Source organism: Palaemon carinicauda, chromosome 12 (genome assembly GCF_036898095.1).
Source record: "Palaemon carinicauda isolate YSFRI2023 chromosome 12, ASM3689809v2, whole genome shotgun sequence".
Lineage (NCBI taxonomy): Eukaryota > Metazoa > Arthropoda > Malacostraca > Decapoda > Palaemonidae > Palaemon > Palaemon carinicauda.
Window position 1 is genome coordinate 11,050,713 of NC_090736.1, and position 25,263 is coordinate 11,075,975.

The following is a 25,263-nucleotide window of genomic DNA, read 5'->3' on the forward strand; positions in this document are numbered from 1 at the left end:
CACTTCATTTCCTATCCTAACACACGCTTTACTACCTTTGAAGAAACTTTTCACTGCTTCCAACAACCTTTCACCAATTCCATATAACCTCATCACATTCCACTTTGTTTCCATATCAACTCTCGTACGCTTTCTCCTGTATTATATATTCCTGTGAGACATCTAAATTGTAACAGCACAATTGTTTTTACTTATCTCTGACCTTGAGTTGTAGCTTGTCTTGTTGATATACCATCTCAGCAAGTCCATGACCAGCCCTGGCCACACCATGAACCAAAGCTGTTGAAGCACCATGGCCAATACCCACTACAAATACCCTGGTTTCATGGGCATGACGACTTACTAGCTCTTTCACTTGATCGACATTGAATACTTCACCATCAGTCAACAAAAGAATCTGAAAATAATCAGACACTGAACCAATGCTCAATAAATTAGCAAAATATAAAGACAGCAAAGATAACAAGTAAATGAAAAAATAAGATGAAATCTTTTAACACTAACAACTGAAGAATTACCATTATAGCACCTGGACATTGAACACTTGAAAAAACTTGCGATGCACACTAATTCCTGCTCACCTACATGTGCAGGCAATAACATCATCTGGCTGCAATGTCAATTCTCTCTCTACACTTAACATAGAGAGGAATAGTTCGATATATATCTATGCAGGTGCTGTAATAACATCATCTAACTTCAGTCATTACAGTGATCCCTCGTTTATCGTGGTAGATAGGTTTCAGACCTGACCGCGATAAGTGAAAATCCGCGAAGTAGTGACACCATATTTACCTATTTATTTAACATGTATACTGTATTCAGACTTTTAAAACCTTCCCTTGTACGTAGTACTGTTAACAAACTACCCTTTAATGTACAAAACACTTACTGCATGTACTACAGTACCCTAAAGTAAAACAGGCACAAATATTAAAGGCGATTTTATAACATGCGTTTCCTAAACACGCCAAAAAGCACGATAAAAAATGGCAACTAATGTTTTGTTTACGTTTATCTCTGATCATAATAAAGAAACAAACGCATTTAGTGTACACATCTGTGTATAAGTTAGTTTTTGCATAGATTATATTGATTATACAGTATGTTGATTTTGTTATTACCAATGTTTTACTTAATTTTACTTAGGACTTCCAAATGAAATGTTTTTCTTTATGACGCCGCCTGAAACATAAAGTACGCTCCATCTTCGATCGTAATAAACAAACGAAGGCATTTAACGCGCATGATGAAAGTGATAAATAATGATATTACAGTAAAAGCTTTTAGAAAATATGTTATTACATATATTATTTACCGTATCTATATAAAATCATACATACGTAGCAAAGCAGGAAAACAATTTACGAGAGAGAGAGAGAGAGAGAGAGAGAGAGAGAGAGAGAGAGAGAGAGAGAGAGAGAGAGAGAGAGAGAGAGAGAGAGAGAGTTGTTTTACGTACGTAAATGTAAATTTTAAACGAAAAAAATAGCCCCATTTCATATAAAATAGGTTATTACAAATATTTTATTTTATCATATTACAGTAGTCTGTATAATACTGTAAAATTCAGTACAGTATGTTGTTGTTAGTCGTGGTGATGAAATTCTCACGAAACAAAAACACGGCATTCGATTACAACAGCTGATTCATTCTCTCTCTCTCTCTCTCTCTCTCTCTCTCTCTCTCTCTCTCTCTCTCTCTCTCTCTCTCTCTCTCTCTCTCTCTCTCTCTCTCTCTCTCTGTGTTATACAATACTTACATATAGATGAAGAAACTAAAATTAGTTTTCTTAGTGTCAATTAAATACGAAACGAAAAAATTATGCCAAGTTTACATCCATTTCAATCGTTGCTAAAAATACAACATCCGATTTCATCAGCAAACCACTATTTTTTGGGAAACATCATTTTATTCTAGAAAATTGCTACTCTTTAAATAGTTAATTGCACATTAAGAAAGCGTGTACTTTTGTTTTTAAATTTCGGGTGTGTTTTAAAAATCGAGCATTGTTGACTTCTTTTTGTTTTACTTTTGGCTGTGATTAGATCAGCTGACGTCTAGCTGCCACTCTTGAGAGCGTACGAATACACTAACAAAGTATCGTTTATACCATTTCTTAACTTATTCAAACCGTCTATACAGTTGATATTACATAAGCACCAATGTGTTATAACCTATCAAGTTTTTTTGTTTATTACATTTAAAACAACACACACACACTCTCTCTCTCTCTCTCTCTCTCTCTGTGGGCTACTCTCACTACCTCCCATTCCTTACCTCTCTCTATCTCTCTAACAAATGATATCTTTGTTGCTCCTCAAAGTTTCATTTATATTGAAAATCAATCATGATTCAATTTTCCTTACTTTCTCCAATCTCGCACCATCGGTCACATCGCGGTATTTTCGAAATGTCCGGAAAATCCGCGATACATGTATATACATGCGTTATGAAAAAAATCCGCGAAGTGGTGAATCCGCGATAGTCGAACCGCGAAGTAGCGAGGGATCACTGTATTATTGAATTTGTTACATGACACATCAAGGTTATAAAAATTCTGTTCCATTTCAAATACAGTCATACTTTCTGGGCTCCACCTGTGCCGCTCCGTGAAATGCTCCTTTAGCATCATTTCTAAGGTATATAACTGCTATGAATTTACCAGAGAAAAAAGTTGCATAGGAATGCCAGGTTGAACCCAGCTCGCTCACCTATTTAAGGTGTCAGTATAATACCGGGGCGTGATAAATCACAACCAGAGGTCTCGCACCATTCAGATATCTCCTCTTTAATACCCCCGTTACAGAGAGGTGCCGTTCAACACCCACTACCGAACGCTACTACCACCAACTCAACTCACGCCAGTGACGTCACTCCTTTCATAGCATCAAGCTGTTCGCTGTTGTGTTTTTTGTTGCTGTGTTTTCGGTGTTTTTTCTCCGCTTTTGTGCAAGATGTCGGATTCCCATGTCTCCCCATCTAAGTTAAGTACCAGATCTATGAGTTTTGAGCTTTTGGAGGTAGCATTGCCCTTATTTTTACTTTTATTAAAGTTTTTGTTTTTTCTTCATTCGTTGGCCCCGCTTCGCGGCAGCCATGCTGGCTTGCTACCTCCTTCGCTCGTTCTTAACGTCTTACAATTAGTCTTCTATACTGATTGTTTTTCGTTTCGAACCTTTTACACAGGAGTTTCTCACCAATTACACCTTGTTATTATGATATTATACTACATATCATAGATTTTGAACTCTAGGTTGGCTTGCTTGCTTGCCTTCGGGCGCGTTCCTAGATGGTTTTTTGCTACCGCGTTATGGTGTTTTTTATCTAGTGTTTATTACTTTTACCACCTAGTTATGTTTATCGCTTTAGTTCGAGTGGAACTCTCACTGGGCAGTTTTTATTTTAGTTTTGTTATCCTACCAATCGGCATCTACCCGAATTAGAAGTTATGTTGGGCCCCCTGTCAAGCTCGGTTCCTACCCGCGCTGGAGGGCTCGGCTTGTTATTCTCTCCCTGCCATTCCCCTGCGTCCCTCTCTTAATATTTTATTTTAGCTTACGCATGCCTTATAACCTAGTTCAATGTGTCACATTATTTTACATCTTATTATCCGTATATGATCACTCCGTTTTGTTATTTTCGTGGTTCTATCGGTCAGGTTGGTACTCCTGTCCTCCCTCAGTCCCACGTGATCGCCTCGAGCTCCCCTATTGGCTAGTTCTTACTGGGCGGCACAGGTCTCTCGCCCAGAAATAGATTTTTCCTTCATCAAAATCCCTTTTTTGGCCACATTAAATGACCATATAGTTTGGTCATCAGCATAGCATGGCTGACCAGTACATATATTTAATGAGTGTTCAGATTTAAATTTTTTCTTTTTGGGCTCAAGCCATGTCGTCCTCCTGGAAATTCCTTCTGGCAACTTCTACAGTATAATATTTTTGCAATTGATATAACAAGAGAATTACCGTCAGGTATCACGGGGTACCAACCCCCGGAAACAACTATCCGAAGATATAATCACGAACGTATCCCAAGATAACCATAAATATCTGCACCCCAAACAGACTTTACCCAGTCTAATCCGCTATGGCATAGGATAAGTAAGGAGCCGTTACACATCATATCACCTTCCGGTGCTCCTATACGATCCCGCTTCACCATTCCTTTTTTCGCAGCTGGTGGCTACAGTGTGGTTGATTTTTGTGGGCGCTCTTTTCACCTTTTTAGATTTGATTTGTGTTTTGGCTTCCTCTTCTTCATCAAAGTTGAGTACCTACCTCTCTTGTCTTTGTTTATGCTAATTTTATTTTAGCTCCCTTCGGGGACTTTTATTTTAGCATTTGGTTAGAGGAAGCGTGAGCACTTCGAGTCCTGTTAGCAATGGCGTCGTGTTTAGACCCTGATTGTCCTTTTTTTGTGTTTACTATTATTTGGATAAGTTTCAAGTTAACTAGTTTATGTTTAGCATTATGATCCTAAGGACTCAATTTTATATTGAATTTATGTTGCATTTAATTATTTTAGGCTTTTTGAGTTCGTACCAGTTTCAGCTAACCTAGCCTAGAGTCGCAGAGACCGACACCAAATTTTGTTTTTGGTTTTGAGTTCCGGTTTTGTCGGCAGTGGTTACTTCCCTTGGGAAGATTTTTACTCAGTTATACTAGTTTCTGGGGGTTTTTTTTGGACCCACTTGTTGACGTTTCTCGGTTCTCCGACCATTTTGGCTCTTGGCCATCATGATGCAAACATCAGAATCTCTCAGGGCTAGGAAGGCACAGTTTTGGAAATCCCCTTTGCGAAGAGTGAGCTCATTTATCTTGTTCAGTTGGTTCGCTGACTGGCTAATGCCCTTTCTTTTAGCCTCTGGGATTCTTCTTTTGTCTTGTTGTATCTGGCCAGGCCTATATGTTAACGGTGAGTCCGTTGGGACATCGTTCTACATACGCTCTCATGTTGGCTTACGGATTGTCTATAGTGTTCCCCTTTGCGAAGGGTGAGCCTTTTTTCCTGTTGGTGCGCTGACAGCTTTGTGATGCTGTATCCTAGCCTCTGAGAATATGGATAGACTACTTATAATGGTGGGATTTCCCGTTACTGATATCGAGCTTAAATTTATTATGCTGTGTTTTTGCAATTATGTGTTGAGGCCTAGCCCCTCCGGGGTTTTGGCCTATTAACTCGGCAGCATTCTCCTTTATAAAAGAGAGTTGTCAGGCTGTCAGCAATGCCGGTACTTCCGGCTTCGTCGTCTCTGATGGCATTCCTATTCTGGGCCATATTATAGTAATACTGCAATATATAGGGGTTTGTGTTTAAGAAAGGTTTATGATTTGTGTATAAAAAAAAACATTTTTTCTTTATTTAAATACCCCTCTGTCCCCCCCAAAAAAAAAAATGCCTTAATCCATTATCTTTTTTTTTACAGGTATTGACAGAAGCCCCCTACATGCAGTAAGGAGTGAGGATTAGGAAATTGGAAGTATCTGTCAAGTACTGTACCTAAAACATTATGAATGTGGTTTATAGCCTGTTACCAGTGTGTAGTGGTCTGTGATGCTGCTCTGTATTCATATTATCTTGCCTTTTAACTAGAAGTATGCTTCTGTGTTGTTATATGAGAGTGGGTCATAGACGTTAATAGTTCACAGTAGCGATTGAAATGGAATGGGACTGTGTTCGAGTTTAGTCTGAATTGTTCCAGAAATACAGTACCAAACCCTTTCCAAGAAGGAGAGATTTAGGCAGTACTGTTGTTGATGAGAAAATTTCCGATGACAATGAAACTGTCACAGTGCAGATTTACAATTGGTGATTTTGTAGACATTGTTATTGTGGCCACACAGAGACCTGCACAGCGTCGTGTGCGGCCATACTGTTCCACGGTTAGGAATGTTTAAGTGACTTTGCAGCCTGATGGTGGACGGGAGATTAATGAGGCCAGTATTGATTTAGGGAAAATTATTGCAGAACAGTATTTTTCACAGTTATATGTTCTTTATAGATGGTTCATTAGATGGTAAGTGTTCAAGTTTATTACTGGTCATTACAGATGTCATAAAAGCATAGTGTTGCGGGGTTCTACTTTAGGCTTAGCCATGTAGTAATGTTTCTTTTGTTTTGGAGGCTGACTATATTGAGAATCCTAATATTTCTAAGTCTTTCAAATCCTCAGGTTCTGCAGTCATAGTCTTGTTAGGATTTTAAAGTTCCATTTTGTAACTGTGTAGTGATATATCTTGCATGTAACTTAGTATTTTTCTCTTGCTTGTACAATATGCAGTAAGACTATTCTGAAGTGTTCATTTTTGTTTATTTTTTTTTTTTTTTGGTGAGGCTGGAGTGTAAATGGATACTAAATTTGCCTTTAATTGATTATTTTAATTGACAAAACAATGTTAATGTATTCCTAACAGTTTTTTTGTTTCATTTACAAATGAATATTTTTTTTGTTTTTATGAAGACAAATTTATTCCAGTTCCTTACATCTCTGTGTCCCTTTTCTCAGCCACTATTTTTTAATCTTTCTAATAAGTCATTTACCATAATTTTTTCCTCCCACACTATCTTATTGTTAGTATAAAAAAATTCTTTCCCTTTCACCTAATATCTGATATTTTTTTTCCCAAGTCTAAACCTATCTTAACTAAAAAATATAGAGCTATATCTATAAATGCTGCTAACTTCTCAGAAATGAATCAACAGTCATCTTACGTGTTAATACAGCTAGCCCAAGGAACGGGAATTTAGAAAGGAAGTAAGATTCTAGCTGGGTGCCTTGCCCAGGATAAATCAAGGGGTGGTGCTCAGTGCTCAGTTCTCTTGACCTGTTACCGAGATTTTTGGGTATTCCACCGTTGCATATATTTTGTATAGTGAACGTTGGGTTGTGGTCGGCATTCGGACACTAGGCAGTTTGGGTGCTAACTCTGGCCACAGTCCGCAAACCACTACAATACGCCGCTATCTTAATCCATGTGGCCTATACTGCCACACTCTTTATTACGACATGATGATTTGATACAAATTATCGTCGTTTTAATTTGCTGCCGTCTTCGCCGACTCTGTCGTTACTGGCGGCAGTACTCGCCCAGTATAGGATATTGTTATCGTACCCCTGATTTAGGAACAGGCTTGGAAGTCGATGATGCCGTTAATTATCAGTGTCATTACGGACGGCAAAGATTTGATAACATGACGGAATATGTTTTATTTCTTAGAGACTGAGTACAAAACTCAGATCGACATAGAGACCTTACTTCTACTACTTGCAACGTATCTTTATGTTAGCCAGTTATGGAGTTCTCTTTTGCAAAAGGTTCTCCTTGGCTAGACTTTAGAGTTAACCATTACACTTGGTTAATTGCTTCCATCACTTTATTCAGATCCTTTAAGGACGTGGATTGGATTGTTCTCCCGTTTTCTTACAGGTGGGATTCCTATTTAGGATTCCCCTTGTCAGATTATGAATTAAAGAATAGCCTTCCATTTATACCTTTGGTTGCTCCAATCATCAATGGGTCGATATGTTTTGCATGGTAGGCGACTTCGTTGCCTTCCAACTAGCCCTTTCTCTGTGGAGATAGTAGGCTATTGATTTTGGTGAGAATCCTGGTTCCCCCTCTTAACAGAACGTTATACTTATAATTAAAGGGGACAATTTTAGTTGGCTTTATGTTCCAATCTAACGGCATTGAAGAGGTCTGGATATTGTGATCCCTTTTTCTCTTACTGATCACTAATTGCTAACACACACAATTTGGGAATTAATTTCTCAAATTTGATTGACTTAGTTGAATGCTACTAATCCATTTCTTTCAGCTTAGTGATTCAAAGAGATGAAGGTACTCATGGTTGTTTTCTCCTCTTTACAGGTGGGGTCTTCAAAGTAAGAAGCACTGTCGATTTCAGATTTGTGCCAGGACCGTGAGGTCTTATTGTGGTCATGATATCTGTAGGACCCATGCTAAATGCCGGAGAATGTAGGGTCCAGTCTCCAATTGGGACCCGCAGGATTACAGTGTGTATATGGACTTACATCACTTTGGATGGTTATCGAGATATCTCTGATGACGACCGAGCGTTTTTCCTGAGATCTCTTCGTTCCTGGGTCAGGGGCTTCAAAAAGAATGCTGAACCAAAGGCTCCTTATCTTCTTTCTGCAGAGTGGAAGGATATCTTTCTCCTAAGGCGACCCCTGACTCGGTATTGGGTTACACTCAACCTAGACCCATACCTACCGTCCAGATTCACGTAGATGAAACTTCAAGTTCTTTGAGCCTTGATTTGAACAATATATCCACGGTTTCTTCTTTATCCCTAGGTAGAGAATTGGCTCTTCTGTCGACAGTAGTTTCGGATGAACCTCTACCTTATGTGGGTGATTCTTATCTGCCCGAATTGGACGGTGTTAATGTGACTTCCGTGAGACTCAGTGTGTTCCGTTGTCTCAACTGCCGTCACTACCGCTGCTTCTCTATCAATCGTTACGACTGTCTTCTGTTTCAGGTACACCTCCTGTTTCTGTCCCTCCTCCATCCCCGGTTGAGCTGGGGGCACCAACACTTCCTAAATTTCCAAGTAAGTTGGAGGACAGGTCCCTGTTAGCAAATGTTAAGGCTTTTATAGAAGGGACACAAGAATATCAAAGAAGGATGTTCAAAGCTTTACGGGAGGAGATTCAGGTTTTGAAACCTCAAGAGGATCCTTCTAAGACTAAGGTTTTACCTTCTAAGCTTCCCTTTTGCACGCAGCAAAAGCCATGAAGGTCATGCGGTGCTTTCAGAGGGTATTCTTCATATCGGAGAGGGGCTAAGCTCTAGACCGGTTGCTGATCTGGAATTTTATCCAGATATAGAGGCATACCCCTTTTGTTATGTTAGGTTAGCGGAAGTTGTTCCAATTAAGAGACGACTCTATCCCTAAAAAAACGATACTTCTAGATCTCACCAGAGCGCAGCACCTACCGGTGAAGGAGATGAAGACAGCAGGGTGCATTAGCACACTATTAGGCGTCTTTGGTAAAAGGTTGGCCACTTTTATAGCCCGACACAATGGGTTTTCCCTTTGCTTTGAAAGCCTTTTTAGCAGTAGAAAAGGCCATCCGGGAAGGTAAATCTCTTCCGGTCTTGGAAGACTGTAAACCCGTGTCACTGGTTCTTCGCCATGACGTCGAACATGGGTTAGATATCCAGTTAACAATTGCTGAAGGGAAACTAGATAAGGATATAGTCAGCCGGCAACTTAACGAAAGATTGCCTGGGATTCCTGAACACTTACTTAATGCAGAATTGGAGGCTAGGGAGAGACTATCAGGTTCGTTGTCTCTTCAATGCTTTGTGGAAATGATGATTGGTAATTTCATCGATGCTCCTGTCTTTTCCCTGTTGGCCAAGATACGCTTGGCTACTTCTATGAAGGATCCTTTTGACTTCTTTTAGGCTCAAAGAGTCTGCAGGAAGCATGTTCTAACATCTGCTACTATTTGTCATGAACCGAAGCGTCTTATTGATGCTTGTATTTGGGGTAAAGATCTTTTTCCACAAAAAATTAGTAAAGGAGATCTTGGATAAAGAGGCAGCAAAAAATTAGAGTCTTTCCCAGAGATGGGGAATATCTCTAAAGAGAAATAATTTATTCCTGGGGTCGGTCCTCAACCTAAAAGGGTCCAGAAACCAACATACCTTAGGAGGTCCTCCACTCCTTCTTCAGTTATTGCTTCTCAGAATACATTTGTTGTTCCTCATTCGGTGACTTCACAGTCCCCAGCATTCAATCCTGGATTTGAACAAGGGACTTCGTCCTTTTGTTCAACCAAGACAAAAAGAGTGGGTAGAGGCCGATCTGACAGGGGACGCAGGCCGAGAAGTAGGGGTCTCCGAAGTAACGGGGGAACTAAGGGCACACATCTTCAACCAAACCAATGCGGATACTCCAGTAGGGGGAAGGCTGAAATTGTTCAAGGACAGGTGAGCGGTCAGTCTGTGGGCACAGAGCGTGATTTCCAGCGGTCTAGGCTGGAAAGGGAAGAGACAATCTCCAAGGATCAGGAGATTTTTCCAGGAATCAACACCGCATCTGGAACAAGATGTGCAGGACCTATTAAAGAAGAGAGTTATTTGTTGCACAAGATCTATGAAATGTCAAGGTCAGCTTTTCTACGTGCCAAAAAAAGTTTCGATTATTCCTCGAACTATTCTTGACTTGTCCCATCTAAACCTGTTCGTCTATTGCGACAAGTTCCGGATGCTGACTATTTTGCAGATATAGACCTTACTCCCCCTGGGGGTTACACCATCTCTATAGATCTTACTGACGTTTATTGGCATCTTACGATAGGTCAATGCTCCTCCCCCAACCTTGGTTTCAGACTGGAGCGAAAGGCTTATGTATTCAGAGCTATGCCATTCGTGCTCAACATAGTTCCAAGGGTTTTCACGAAGGTTATAGATGGAGTCGTTCAACAATTAAGGGAAAGAGACCTTCAAGTAGCGGCATACCTGGACAACTAGCTCGTGAGGGCTCCCTCAGCAAGGGAATGCACGGAAGCAACATATCACGTTGTCAAATTCCGCAAATATCTAGGATTCCAAATAACCTTCAAAAAGTCAAGTCTGAACCCGGCTCAGGTGTTCCAGTGATAAGGGATTCGGTGGAATCTAAAGACTCATACCCTCTCCATTCCTTCTGCCAGGGAGAAGGAAATAGCCCAGTCAGTTCAGTCTTTCATCAAGTCGAGAAGGACCACCAGGCATTGCCAGAAGGACCACCAGGCATTGCCAGGAAAGGATTCTGGGCTCATTACAGTACGTCTCCATAACGAACCCTCTCCTCAAGATCAGACTCAAGGATTCAAGCAGAGTTTGGAAGAAGAGAGCCTCCACAGCTCTCTGCGATTATCAGAAGACGGCCCCGGAGTTGCTTCGCCGGCAACTTCGTCAGTGGTCAGATGCCAGAAGCCTTCCCAAGACTGTTCCATTACACTTTCCTCCTCCTGTAGTGATTCTTCATAGGGACGCCTCACTGGACGGTTGGGGGGGTCATACTCCACTCAAGAAAGTGCAAGGTCATTGGTCTCAGAGATTCAAACAATTCCACATTAATATTCTGGAAGCCATGACAGTCTTATTATCCCTAAAAAGGCTACAATTGAAGAACAACATTCACATCCATATAGTATTAGACAGCAAAGTAATAGTTCATTGCATCAACAGCAAGGGTCAAGATCTCCTCTAATAAATCATGCAATGATCGCCATTTTTCATTGGCTCAGAGGAAGAGGTGGCATTTGTCAGCTTCTCGCCTTCAAGGAGTTCGGAATGTGATGGCAGACCCCTATCTCGAACACATCCGCTAGAAGCAGAATGGTCTCTAGACAAAAGATCATTTTCTTTCGTGCAGGAGTTAGTCCCAGGTCGCCAAGTGGAGCTGTTTGCATTGAGTCTCAACAAGAAACTTCCCAATTATTCGGCACCAAATGTGGTCCTAGCGGGGTGAGCATGGATGCGTAAAACATGGATTGGAATCAGTGGGAGAAGATTTAAGTGTTCCCACCCTTCAATCTTCTCATGTAGGCTATGGACAAGCTTCAATCGTTCAGAGGGATAGCAGCCCCGGTTGATCCTCTTTGGCCATAGAGCAACTGGTATCCTTTGGTGACAGAGATGAACCCCTGGTTAGTGCCTCTACCCAACCCGAGTCTGTCTTAAGAAGTACAGAGGAAGCCTGCCTTCGCTTTACCTTTAAAAACGAAAGTCCTTCATCTCATCATTTTTTGCATTAGCCCTAGAAAAGGGGTTCAAAATTCAACGAGACAAATTGGCATTTGCGGAAAATTATAAAACTTCCACTACTTTGAATCAGTATGAAACGTCGAGGAAGAAATGGGTTCGATATGAGAAAGATAAAAATCCACCTTCTATATCTATGGATTTTTTTTAAGGCTTTCTGATCGACTTACACAAAAAAGGTTTACCATCCTTCACAATTTTGTCGTACAAGTTGGCCCTGGCTAGACAGTTTCTATGCTTTTGATATAGGTTTTAACTCGGACCTCTTCAACAAGACTCCGAAAGATTGCGCAAGGTTGAGATCATCGGCTCCACCGAGGCCGATCTGGTCATTGGATAAAGTTTTGCAATTGGCTTTGGAGATTGACAATCAAATAGCGTCTTTATGAGATTTAGCTCAAAAGGTACTTTTCATAATCGCTATGGCTTCTGGTGCCTGAGTTAGTGAAATTGTGGCTCTCTTTGGATGAGGGTCACATAGAATTTACAGGCAATGATGAAGTTGATTTATACCTTGATCCTACCTTTTTGGCTTAGAATGAGCTTCCATCTAAACGTCGGGGACCATGGTAAATAGTTCCCCTCGAAAGTCTCACCCTGTGTCCAGTGCAGTGTTTAAAGATATTTTGACAGGACAAAAAATTTTCAGTTGGATTAGAATTGTCTTTGAGACAAGTGAGAGCAAATTTGGCATATATCATTAGAAGAGCAGACCAGGCTAGCATGCTGTTGGGTCATGACCCTAGAAAAGTGGCATCATCTTTGAACTTTTTTCAGTATATGTCATTTGAAGGTTTACAAGCTTATACTGGAGTGGAAGTCTACCAGGGTGTTCTTCAAGCATTATATGAAGCAACTGGATGAAATTCGTCATTTTGTGGTGGTAGCAGGTGTTATAAAACATACTGCAACGACGTAGCCCTCAAGTGCGTCCTTGGGCATTCTTCCAGCTTATTTTCTTTAATAAGTAAACTGTCAGTTTTTGCTTCATGATCTCCATTAAACAATTTAAAAATTTTATAATTTCAGGATTCAATTTAGTTTCTATGAATTTTACATGTGTACCTATATGAACATACTATACCTATTTTAGAACCGAGTCTGAAATAGCTCAGTTTTTGTTGTCGGGTAAAAAACTGTGTTTTGTATTTAGCCATATACGGCTTAATTTTTATCAGAAGATCTCCTTCTTAAGGGGTTCTATGATATATCAAACTGTTTCCCCTCATGATTACTTGAGTAAAAATTACTCGGGGATATATATTTGGGTACACTGGCAGATCATAATGCTTATCACTTAAATTGTATTAAATTTTGCTCAAATATTTTGGATAATAACAAGATGTATACTGTTGGATGCATTTTATTGCTAGACATAATTTCTTTTAGTAGCAAGAAACTTAGCATACTATGGTGAATTTCTACCCACATTGCACATTAAGAATCTGTTGGAAGAAGAGTATTCGTTCTTTAATGATTACTCACTATACTCATGATCTTGGTAATGTATATACTTCTCACTGTTAAGGGAGTGTTCTTCACCACAGGGGTGATTGATGTCAGGTCACAGATCTTACCCCTTAGAATACTATCATATTTACCTAATCAAGATCACTTTGGATTAATTTTTAAGGTAGAAATTTCTAATTATGATTCATCACATAAGTGGTGAACACTCATTAATGGGGGGTTTTTCCATGCAAAAGCCTCACACCGAGTATAAATAATTTTCTGGTACTCTTCTGTCAGGATGACATGGTTCGAGCCCAAAAAAGGGATTTTGACGTAGGAAAAATCTATTTTTGGGTTAGATAGCCATGTCGTCCTGATGGCCCAACCGTTACCTCCTATTTCTCCCACCCTTTTGCTCGTTGGAGGCTTCTATTTCACAGTAGCTCAGCTGCGACGTGGAAAATGAAGCGGGATAGTATAGGAGCACCGGAAGGTGATAGGATGTGTCACGACTCCTTACTTATCCTACCCCTTAGAGGATTATACTGGGTAAAGTCTGTTTGGGGTGCAGATATTTATGGTTATCTTAGGATACGTTCGTGATTATACACGATATCTTCGGATAGTCATTTCTGGGGTTAGAACCCTGTGATACCTAACGGTAATTCTCTTGTAATATCAATCGCAGAAATATTATACTGTAGAAGTTGCCAGAAGGAACTTCCAGCAGGACGACATGGCTCGAGCCCAAAAATAGATTTTTCCTTTGTCAAAATCCCTTTTTTTTATACAGTATGTAAGGATGTGTCTACAGTAAAATTAAGTTTTAGCTTAATGTATTTCAAGAGTGCATAATATATTCATATTAGTGTAAAGAGGATTTAAAAAAGCCTAAACTTATAAAGAGAATAAAAAAATATAAAATAAAATAATTATGAAAAAATAAACCATAAATTTCAGCATCTACTTCACTGTTTTTCAACTATAACAGGGGGACCTGGAATGAACCAACGATAGCTGAGGCATTACTGTATTTCGAAATCCATAACAATTCTGGTCTGAGGAATTCTGGATAAGAGATTATTAACCTTTATCATGAACTTTCATGTCTGTCCTTAGATTTGGATCCAATTCTTTGTAATCCTCCATGCACAGACTTGCAACAAAAAATGACATTGCAATTTTGGACAGACGATGACTTGGAATTCTAATTTCACAAAACACAATGGCACAATGGCCTTCCAATGTCTTTTGGGTTAGAGTTCTCTTGCTTGAGGGTACACTTGGGCGCACTTTTCTATCCTATTTCTCTTCCTCTTGGTTTGTTAAAGTTCTTATAGTTTATATAGGAGATATCTATTTCGATCTTGCTGCTATTCTTAAAATAATTCATTTTTCTTTGTTTCCATTTCTCACTGAGCTATTTTCCCCATTGGAGCCCCTGGGCTTATAGCATCCTGTTTTTCCAACTAGGGTTGTAGCTTAGCAAGTATTAATAATAATAATAATAATAATAATAATAATAATGGTTATAATTTTGTCCAAATATTACTTAACTAAACAAAGAAACCTATTTTCTGATACCAGTATACTTCGGGTAACGTCATTTCAACTTGAGTCGGTTTAGATTATGTTGTTTGTCAAAAATAATACATGGAAAAATAAAAATAAAGTTTAAGCCACAGATATCTAAATCGTAATATCACTAGAAAAGCGTAAAAAGTACATAAATCATGTTACTGTATTTTACAATACATAATAAAAGTGTAAAAAATATCAAAATATGAACATTTACAGTACAGTATATGTTAATAGTATAATCATCATAAAACCTAGAGAACGAAATATGAAAACATCTGTGGCTGCATGTTATCATTGTTGTTGTCTTATTCAGCAGTCTAAGAGAGTTTAACCCTGGATAGGTACGATGGGTCGTTTGCGACCCCGAGCGTCAAAAAAAAAACAGGTTTTTCTCACGTGACTCATCCCCGTGACTGAATTTGTGGGTGATCGACCTGCAGGAGGTGTCTCCCCTACACGCTCTAGTAGTGTCCAGATGTGCATTGCAGTAGCTGTACTCCTTCCCCGATTTCTGAGACGCGTCGGGGTCGAGCGCGACCGAGTTTACCCTTCTAAGGTAGTTTGCATAATTATCAAAGTTATTACGTATTATGAAATTGTCGTAGAATGGTGCAACTTGTATAGGTTATCAGTTGTGGAAAGTCTTGGTGGATTGTTTGGCTACCATGTGCATGATTTTTTTTTTTAGTTAAAATGTCGTTCATCACCACGAGGACCATTTTACCGCGAGTGCCCCTTTTTCATTTTTTTTCATTTTTTTGCCAAGTCATTTTTCCGTAAGATATTGCCAAATAGGGTCGTAAAACTTTTGCTTGTTTAGTGTTGGAAAGTGTGTCTAGATGATCTGGCTACCCATGCATGACTTTGTTTTTGTCAGATACGACGTAGTTATTGGTATATTGGGTATTTAACTGCGGTTACCAATTTCTGTTTTTTTTTCAATATTTGTAAAAATTACTACGTAGTAAGGAATTGCCGTATATTATTCATTTTTTTTTCATGTTTATGTGTTAGAAAGTGTGCCTTGATGGTTGGGGTAACACGTGCATGTCTTTTTTTTTTTTATCTGAGATGCCGTATATTAGAAAGTCGGGCATTTTACCGCGAGTGTCCCTTTTTTATTTTTTTTCATTTTTTTGCCAAGTCATTTTTCCGTAAGATATTGCGAAATAGTATCGTAAAACTTTTGCTTTTTTAGTGTTGGAAAGTGTGTGTAGATGATCTGGCTACCCATGCGTGATTTTGTTTTTGTCAGATACGACGTAGTTATTGGTATATTGGGTATTTAACTGCGGTTGCCAATTTCTGTTTTTTTTCAATATTTGTAAAAATTTACTACGTAGTAAGGAATTGCCGTATATTATTGAATTTTTTTTCATGTTTATGTGTTAGAAAGTGTGCCTTGATGGTTGGGCTAACACGTGCATGTCTTTTTTTTTTTTATCTGAGATGCCGTATATTAGAATGTTGGGCATTTTTCCGCGAGTGCCCCTTTTTATTTGTTTTGCATTTTTTTGCTTAGTCATGTTACCGTAAGGAATTGGCAAGTAGTGTCGCAAAACTTATATTTTTATAGTGTTGGAAAGTGTTTCTAGATGATCTGGCTACCCATGCCTATTTTTTTTTTAGCCAGATATGGCGTATATATAAGTATGTGTTCGATTTTCCTGTGATTGCCATTTTTTCCCATTTCTTTCAAAATTACTACTTACTAAGGAACTATCACAGAGTAATATTTCATTTATATGTTTATTTGTCGGAAAATGTGCCTTGATGGTTTGCCTAGCACGTGGCTGAAATTTTTTTTTTCTGAATTGCCGTATATTAGAATGGCCATTTTTCCACGAGTGCCCCTTTTTAATTGTTTTGCATTTTTTTGCTTAGTCATGTTACCGTAAGGAATTGGCAAGTAGTGTCGCAAAACTTATAATTTTATAGTGTTGGAAAGTGTTTCTAGATGATCTGGCTACCCATGCCTATCTTCTTTTTTTAGCCAGATATGGCGTATATATAGGTATGTGTTCGATTTTCCTGTGATTGCCATTTTTTCGTTTTTTCCCATTTCTTTCAAAATTACTACGTACTAAGGAACTATCACAGAGTAATTATTCATTTAGATGTTTATTTGTCGGAAAATGTGCCTTGATGGTTTGCCTAGCACGTGGCTGAATTTTTTTCTTCTGAAATGCCGTATATTAGAATGATAGCCATTTTTCCGCGAGTGCCCCTTTTTATTTGTTTTGCATTTTTTTGCTTAGTCATGTTACCGTAAGGAATTGGCAAGTAGTGTCGCAAAACTTATATTTTTATAGTGTTGGAAAGTGTTTCTAGATGATCTGGCTACCCATGCCTATCTTTTTTTTAGCCAGATATGGCGTATATATAGGTATGTGTTCGATTTTCCGGTGATTGCCATTTTTTCGTTTTTTCCCAATTCTTTCAAAATTACTACGTACTAAGGAACTATCACAGAGTAATGATTCATTTAGATGTTTATTTGTCGGAAAATTTTGTTTACTTTTTTTTTTTTATTGAATATCATCAATTTTTTTTAGCTAAAATATTATATTGTTTTACATTTTTTTTTTCGATTTTATTTCCCTTCAAAAAAATTTTTTTGGGTCAGAATTTTAATTTTATAGTCGTAAAATAATCGACAATTATCCAGCAACCCACCATACAATTTTTATGCATATCCAATAATAATTAGATTAGTAAATAACACCTTGAAATTGACATACCCTTCCTACATTTCAAGTGGCAGATTAGGGAGTCTGAGTCAGTGTGGTTGGCGGCCATTTTGTGGACATATCCGAAGCGTAAGCTGCCCTATCTATATATATTCTTGTTCCCTATAGAATTTGTGATATTTTTGGTATATTTTTACCTGCATAAATATCATATTATATATTAAATATATGTATTTTTTTACGAAATTTCTAAGTACTCAAAAAATTACCTTTAGATATGGCCCCTGATATAAATGTAATTTACAAAATAATGAAGATTTTTTTACATATTTCTATTTTAGGATAACATATGTTTATTCCCTAAAAAAAATTAGCCACTTCCTATTTCATTTGGGTACCCAAAAAAATTCATGAAATTTGGACAAATTTTTTTGGCCAAAAAAAGTTACCCTTTTTTTCTCATTTCAGATCTTCACCTCCATGGGTCTGACTTCATCCAAAATACATCAAGATGTGTCCTAAACATTCAAGAATCAATTCCTAAAAGGATTTGTGTATATATGTATAAACTTTTTTTTTATGAATTTTTAAGTCAGGTCTTTTTTTTTCTACTTAATTTTTTAAAATATTTATAATAAATAGTTTTTCTGCAGATGAGTAGTATTTATCTTTACAGTTGTTTTAAGCATTCATTGAAGTTTTTTTTGGCAAAAGAAAAAAGGAGGTTACTGCAAAATCTGATTTTTCAAGAATTTTTTTTGGCGTCGGGGTCGTTCGCGTCCGAGTATACCCTTAAAGGGGTGTCCGAGGAGCGTACCTATCCAGGGTTATGGCATTTTCCATGGTAGTTCCAATAAATATAAAGTTTAAAAAGTTAATAGTGCTGTATTGAAGCAATTTTGTCTTCTATTTTTCAATTTCAAATGCATTTTAACAATCAAAAATTATTTACTCCTTTATATTTCTGGTTGGGGTTAAGCAATCTCAAGACTTTATCAAGAATATGAGCATGCACGAATAATAAAGTATATTGTCTCTATAATTTCTTAACTCGCTCAATACAAATGCATAATGGAAATTACATCAGCACCAATTTGTTAAAGAATATCATAGTTTTCATACATTTCGTTTATAGCTATTATTATTGGTTATCATATGAATAAATTCTCTCTATCTCATATAAAACAGATTCAACAGGAATCTTTGTTTCTTAAAAAGCGTCAGTTAAATACTACACACAAAATAAACTTCTTTTTCAAGCTCTGAAAATTGGATGAAAGATATCATCCTCCAATGTCTCCCAAAGCCTACCTTGGGAGATAAGTGCTTGTAGTTCACTGATTCACTACATCCAAATTCCATACAAACAGACCTGACTACTAGATATTTCCAACACTAAAAGCCCTGAACACACCTACCTGTTACAGTCAGCTATATAAAAACAAAACATATAAATTTACTTTAATGTTTTATTCCTTTTTTTAATTAATTTAGAATAGAAAATGGAAAACAGTAACAAGAAACAAAAATAATAGCCAGTAAACATATAACAAGCACTATATTTTAAAATTAATGACAATATTTAAATTTATAAAATTCATAAAAAACTCTTAGATCACATATTACTAATAATTAACACAATAACATAAAGCAATATAGGCATGTTATTCGAAGTCTCTCTAATTTTGGATTCAGACGATGTCAGGATGACAATCGATGAAATTCAGCTACGAATTCTGAAATTGTTTAAAACAAAGTTCTCAGTTGGATATTGCCAAGGCATACCATCAAATAAAGCAAAAAAGTACACAGCTTTTCCTACAGAGAAGGGATTGATGGAATTCAATAGAATGCCATTTGGTCTGGTAACAGCCGTAGCCAGTTATATCAAACTGAGAATTGTATTGGCCGGACTGAAAAATGTCACGTTTTACTTGATAACATCTTTATCTATAGTAAGACTTGGATTGAACACGTAAATGCCCTAACGAATGTTCCATCTAGATTACGAGATCACGGCCTTACTGCTCGTCCTTCGAAATGTCGAGTGGGGTATCATAGCATTGACTACCTGGGTTTTAGGTTGGGAGAGGGAGAACTGAGAACTTTGGCAGATAAAACTGAAGTCATCAGAAATTTCCCTCTGCCTAAAAATAAGATTTGAGATCGTTCTTGGGTCTGTTTTCCTTCTATGGAAGATTTGTACCCAGAGCTGCAGAACTAAATGAGCCTCTCAATGCAATGCTGAAGATAGGTATTAAAGAACCCCTTCAATGGAGTGATGAAGCTATCACTGATTTTGAGACTATCAAAAGTATCTTGGTACAAGATCCCGTATTGAAATTGCCAGACCCAACTAAGCCATTCATTCCACAAACCGATGCCTCAGCTATAGGGTTGGGGGCCGTATTGCTACAGTATCATGATAACCTAGCGTATCCAGTTTATTATGCAGGTCAGTCTTTGTCCTCAGCTGAAAGAAACTATGCTGTGATCAAAAGGGAATGCCTAGCTATTGTTTACACACTGGGAAAATTCAGTAGTATCTGATCGGACGAGAATTCTATCTGGAGGTAGATCATAAGCCTTTGATCTACTTGAACAAAAGCAAAGGCACCAATGCTAGACTCATGAGATGGGCTTTGGCTCTTCAGCCCTTTCGCTTTGTAGTCACTCACATTCCAGGTGCTAACAATGTCGGGGCTGATGCTTTGAGTCGTGCCTAGTGTCACACTAATTTAAGTAGTATGTAGTTTGAAATTTAGTCTTAAAGATATATTTTTTCTTTTGCTGTGTTGGAACCGCGAGCCTTTTCAATACTGGATGTCATAAATTCTGCCATAATATTATAGAATTTCTTGGAGGGGCGAATGTGAAGGATTTTATCCTGAATTAAGTCATAACTGTAAGTCAAAAACTTTATAACTTCAAACCTCTATAGTCAGTGGTGCCGCTGCCAATAGGAAGGTAGCTGCATCGTATGAATTTTCGGGAGCCAATCAGGGCACTGCACACCACTTACTCCAATCACGGACCAGAGGGAGATGATCACCCACCCCTGCCAGTCTCCCACTCACTCGAATTTTCTAAATGCCGTTTAGTATCTTGTTTGCTATCTCACCTGAAGGATCCCGCAAATAAGGTGTGTATTGTTGTTCCAACATCAGTGTGTGATTATAATATAAAATTTACTGTGTACTATTGTGAATGTTTAACCATGGTATATTATAGTTAATGATTATTTAAGCCTGGGTAATTTACTATTACTCGAATCTCGCATTTACTTTACTATTACTTGCATCATTATTTGTCATTCCATTATTATTGTCTAAGGTTAGCATTTTTTAGATATTTAGTGTTTAATGCGAGTTCTCCTATACCTACCGATGGCCTTCAAATTCTCAGAACAATAACTCTTATAATATTATCCAAGCCATTTCAGTTTTGCTAATCCCAGTTTCCCTCCTCAGGCAACAGTGGGAGAGTGACCAAGCCATTGCTCCGTTGATGTTGAAAGCCAAACAGCAAGCTGCTACTTCGTCGTAGTAGTCACACAGAAAACCAGAACCTACGTTTTTGTTCTTCCAAGTCAAGCTAAAGCTGGAATCCCTACCTTGTTCTCACCAGTCCTATCAATCATTTAGAACAGCGGCCTGCCTATTTGTTATACTAGCCCAGGTGGGAACTAGCCCTACGAAATTAACTACTGCTGCTCATCTACTTGGGAAGCCACCTTTGTCACCCATGAAGCTGTACACCGTCAGGAGAATTTCCATGCTCACTGCGAAAGTTATGTATCTCTACAATCAGTTTATCTTTAGTTTATTTATATAAACACATACAGTGAACCCTCGCTACTTCGCGGTTCGACCATCGCGGATTCACCACTTCGCGGATTTTTTCCATAACCCATATATATATACAGTAACATATATACATATATATGTATGCATGTATTTATGTATATATGTATGTATGTATATATGTAGGTATGTATATGTGTATACATATAAATATATATATATATACACACACACACACATATATATATATATATATATATATATATATATATATATATATATATATATATATATATATATATATATATATATATATATATATATATATATATATCTAAAGTAGGAAGATGTGATGTAGTTCTAAGGGAATAGTATGGGAAATATGTCTGGGTAATAAGCAAAGCTCTACCTCCAGTTTGTTTCTTCATTATGATCAGAGATAAATGTAAACAAAACATTGATTGCCATTTTTTAATGTGCTTTTTAGAGTGTTTAGGAAACGCATGATATAAAATTGCCTTTAATATTTGTGCCTGTTTTAGTTTAGGGTACTGTAGTACATGCATTAAGTGTTCTGTACATTAAAGGGTAGTTTGTTAACAGTACTACGGACAAGGGAAGGTTTTAAAAGTCTGAATATAAATGTTGAATAAATAGGTAAATATGGTGTCACTACTTCGCGGATTTTCACCTATCGCGGCCGCGTCTGGAACCTATCTACCGCGATAAACGAGGGTTCACTGTATTGCCTGTAGTTTCAATTCCTACACTTTGGTGGTCTATTTCACTCTGGTTTATACTGAGAGCACTTTAGGGTTTCAAACCGAGGATTAAAACCCTCACAATACCCCACAGACATTTTCTATAAAACTTGAGAAAGTTCCTGGGATTCTTTTATGCTTGAGTAAAACAGGCGGTTTCTTTAATCTTTAAGAAACTACCAGAAGCTCTTGTAAACTACAACAATACCTTTGATTTACAAATCATTACTGGACCTACTGTATAACATAAATACATAATTTTTTTCAATATATAACACTGCCTTAATATCTGAAATGGAAAATCTAATCCCAGATACTAAAGTACAGATTTAAGTATAGATCTTTATTTCCTAATAGTAGAAACAAAGTTTCTTTACAAAGAGAGGAAACGTAAAAATTAACAATATCATCCAAACTAATTCACCGTCACTTTTATAGATTAGCACACATCAAAATAAACATTAATGCATATAATTGGTAGACTATTATTAAGAATCTATGATAGACAATCTATAAGGGCCTCAGAATTGGTTGTTAGAGATGATATTGACAGATGCAGAGACCATTGTCTGGAATAATCTAACTTTCACTGCTTAACTGATTTCCTAAGATGACGATTTTTCCCAGAGTGAATCGAGGTAGAGGGCTTAGCCCTCTCAAATTGGTCCAAGTCAAATTTCACCTATCTGGTACAAGGATTGTGACCTTGTCCCGCCTCGGTTCCGGACGTGGGACAATGCTATCACATTGCCAAAAAACATCCTCATGGTTTCCCCACCACCAGTGGTTCCTGGTCCTGAAGAGTTTTGCTTATTGCTAGAACCTTTCGCCAATTGACACTAAGAGTCTACTCCTTCAATGTCAATTTCCCCGACAGTTGTAAAAAACCCAGAGTTGTTGTCTAACCTCCCCATGAAGCCTCTGTGAACAGAGACAGAGCAAGGATTTTCATTTCCAAGGAACCAAACTTTATTGAACCTGGAGACCTTCAAAGTAATCACTCAGAAATAGGTAATCATCACGATATAAAATAACTCTTAGCCCAGAATCCTAAACCATTTTAAAATTGCAGTCATCATTCTGGTGAACTCATGAGGGGACCATTCTGAAACCAAAACACAGGCACTTAATTAGTAAACCTTTGACCCACTGACAAAACAAAGGTATTTCCACAAATAGAGATACAGGTAAATTGGAATGCAAAAATTTACATATGTGAATTTACATATGTGAAGCCCATTGAAAACATTCAATCTCCTTCCATTATCAAACACCGAACTGTCGAGGATGTTTCAATGTAAAATTTTGTGAGAACTGTAAATTTGTTGAAGTTTGAGATTTGAAGAACTGGCCTCCAAACCTTTGATGCTTTGGGGACAAAGAATAACCAGTTGTAAAATACCAAGGTTTATTTTTTCCTGTCTAATAAACGTAGAAGTAGTATTAATACTCCCTGATTTTTCATTCACTGCAAATATCCTATATCAAAAAGCCTTTCTTTTCTCATTGATGGATTACCCAAAATGTTTTATAATATCCTGAAACTACTATAAAAATTATAGTGACTTGCATATCAAATATTGAATCTAAGATGAACTACTGTAGTGGCTAAACCTACATGATACTACGGGCCGACCAAGGGAAAGGCCCCTGCCAACAAGAAGTGTTGGCTTTTAATACTAAATGAGGATGATTCTCACTACCATTTGAAATATGATAAAACTGTTTCTCAGCTCCAACTGAAGCTTCAAAAAAATAACCTGATAACTGGAAATCCCAGTCCAAAGGAATTATCCAATATGCCACATCATCAATAAATGTATTGCATATAAAGGTTGCTCATGAGCACTTACTTCAGTCAAGGAAGGAATATTAAGATCCAAACGACCAACCTGATATTCAACCCAGGAGTTTGCAGGTCATATAGAGCTGACTGGATCATAGAAATGCGAGTTTTGCAATAGAAGGGTCTTAAGTAATTTGAGAGAGCCAGGTTTTTGAGACGAGGCTATCCCGTCTAAATTACATTGCATACCAACAGAACCCTTACCGACAAGTACACCAACACTGCTAGGAACAACTTGATAAGATAGCCAAAGATCCAAAACAGGGCAGTTTAAGCTAGGATCACCACCTTTGCCCGAGGGCTCATTGGACTTTTGAGATTGAAAAACATAGCAAAATTAGTTAAAAACTTATGAGGCTCATTATTATCCATTCCCTCATACTTGGTAACATCCAGAGTGGCATCAGCAACCTCATTTTCACAGTAACCAACAATCCTATTCTTTCCTAGCTTTCCCCCTGGAATGAAAGACCATTTTCTTTACGAGCAGCTACTGACTGAAGATATCCTTCATAAGACAAACTGAGGGGAGCTACATTCTTCACAACAGCTATTCAAATATCACTTTAGCCCCAGCACATGACATGACGAGAGTGAGGATCATTATTGCCCCACAATAAATCCCTCAAACAACCCTCACAAGAAGACTTAGAACAACCAGGAGATGTCGCCCATTAATTTTTAATAATTAAAATAAGTTTATATAGAACTTCTTGAAACCCAAAATCCCAATCTGGTGTGCATGCAGAGCAGTGCACTCTAACCTATCAACGAGAGACCTGAAAGACAAAGAGATATTGTTTAACCATATGCTAGTCTTACAATACACCACAGGATCCCAATACTACACGACGAGCAGAGCTATTATAAGGAATGGATATTTTTAGCTTTTGACATTTAACGAGCTTCATGAGCAAGGCAATATGAACACCAGGGGAGGCTCAAAGAAACAAAACCAAGAAGGTTCATAGAAACAAACATTTTACAAGAAATTAAATTAAAATTGCAAAAATTTATAAAAATAGGCCATGTCCTTAAAAAGAAATTGTTTTATAGTCACTGATAATGTCAGCCTTCTATAAACTTGATTTGAGTTCTGAAAGACACCAATTAGAAGTTTCAAGCCACTTACCTGCCTGGCAAACCCTGGTTTAGGAGGTGTAGAATAAATATGCTTCATAGGTTGCAATATTTCTGTGCCCCCCATATCAGCACTTATACTGTGATGAAGTTCCAGTGCTTTCTCCAATGTTTGTTCAGTATATTCCTCACTTCCACTGTAAGAAAAATAAGAAAAATATCAGCAATGATGAGATCAAATGTGAATAAAAAACAAAA

At 37.7% G+C, this 25,263-nt stretch overlaps 1 protein-coding gene across 2 annotated transcripts in view; it reads right to left on the reverse strand.

Annotated features, from left to right (window-relative positions):
• The window catches only part of LOC137651218 (von Willebrand factor A domain-containing protein 5A-like), a 339,908-nt gene that overhangs the window by 207,063 nt on the left and 107,582 nt on the right, over positions 1-25,263 (reverse strand). For both annotated transcript variants that reach the window (XM_068384404.1, XM_068384406.1), the window contains exons 9-10: positions 25,058-25,202; positions 203-397 (exon numbers count right to left, since the gene is read on the reverse strand). In XM_068384404.1, the coding sequence (XP_068240505.1) occupies positions 203-397; positions 25,058-25,202 (340 nt within the window). The remainder of the gene's footprint in view (positions 1-202; positions 398-25,057; positions 25,203-25,263) is intronic.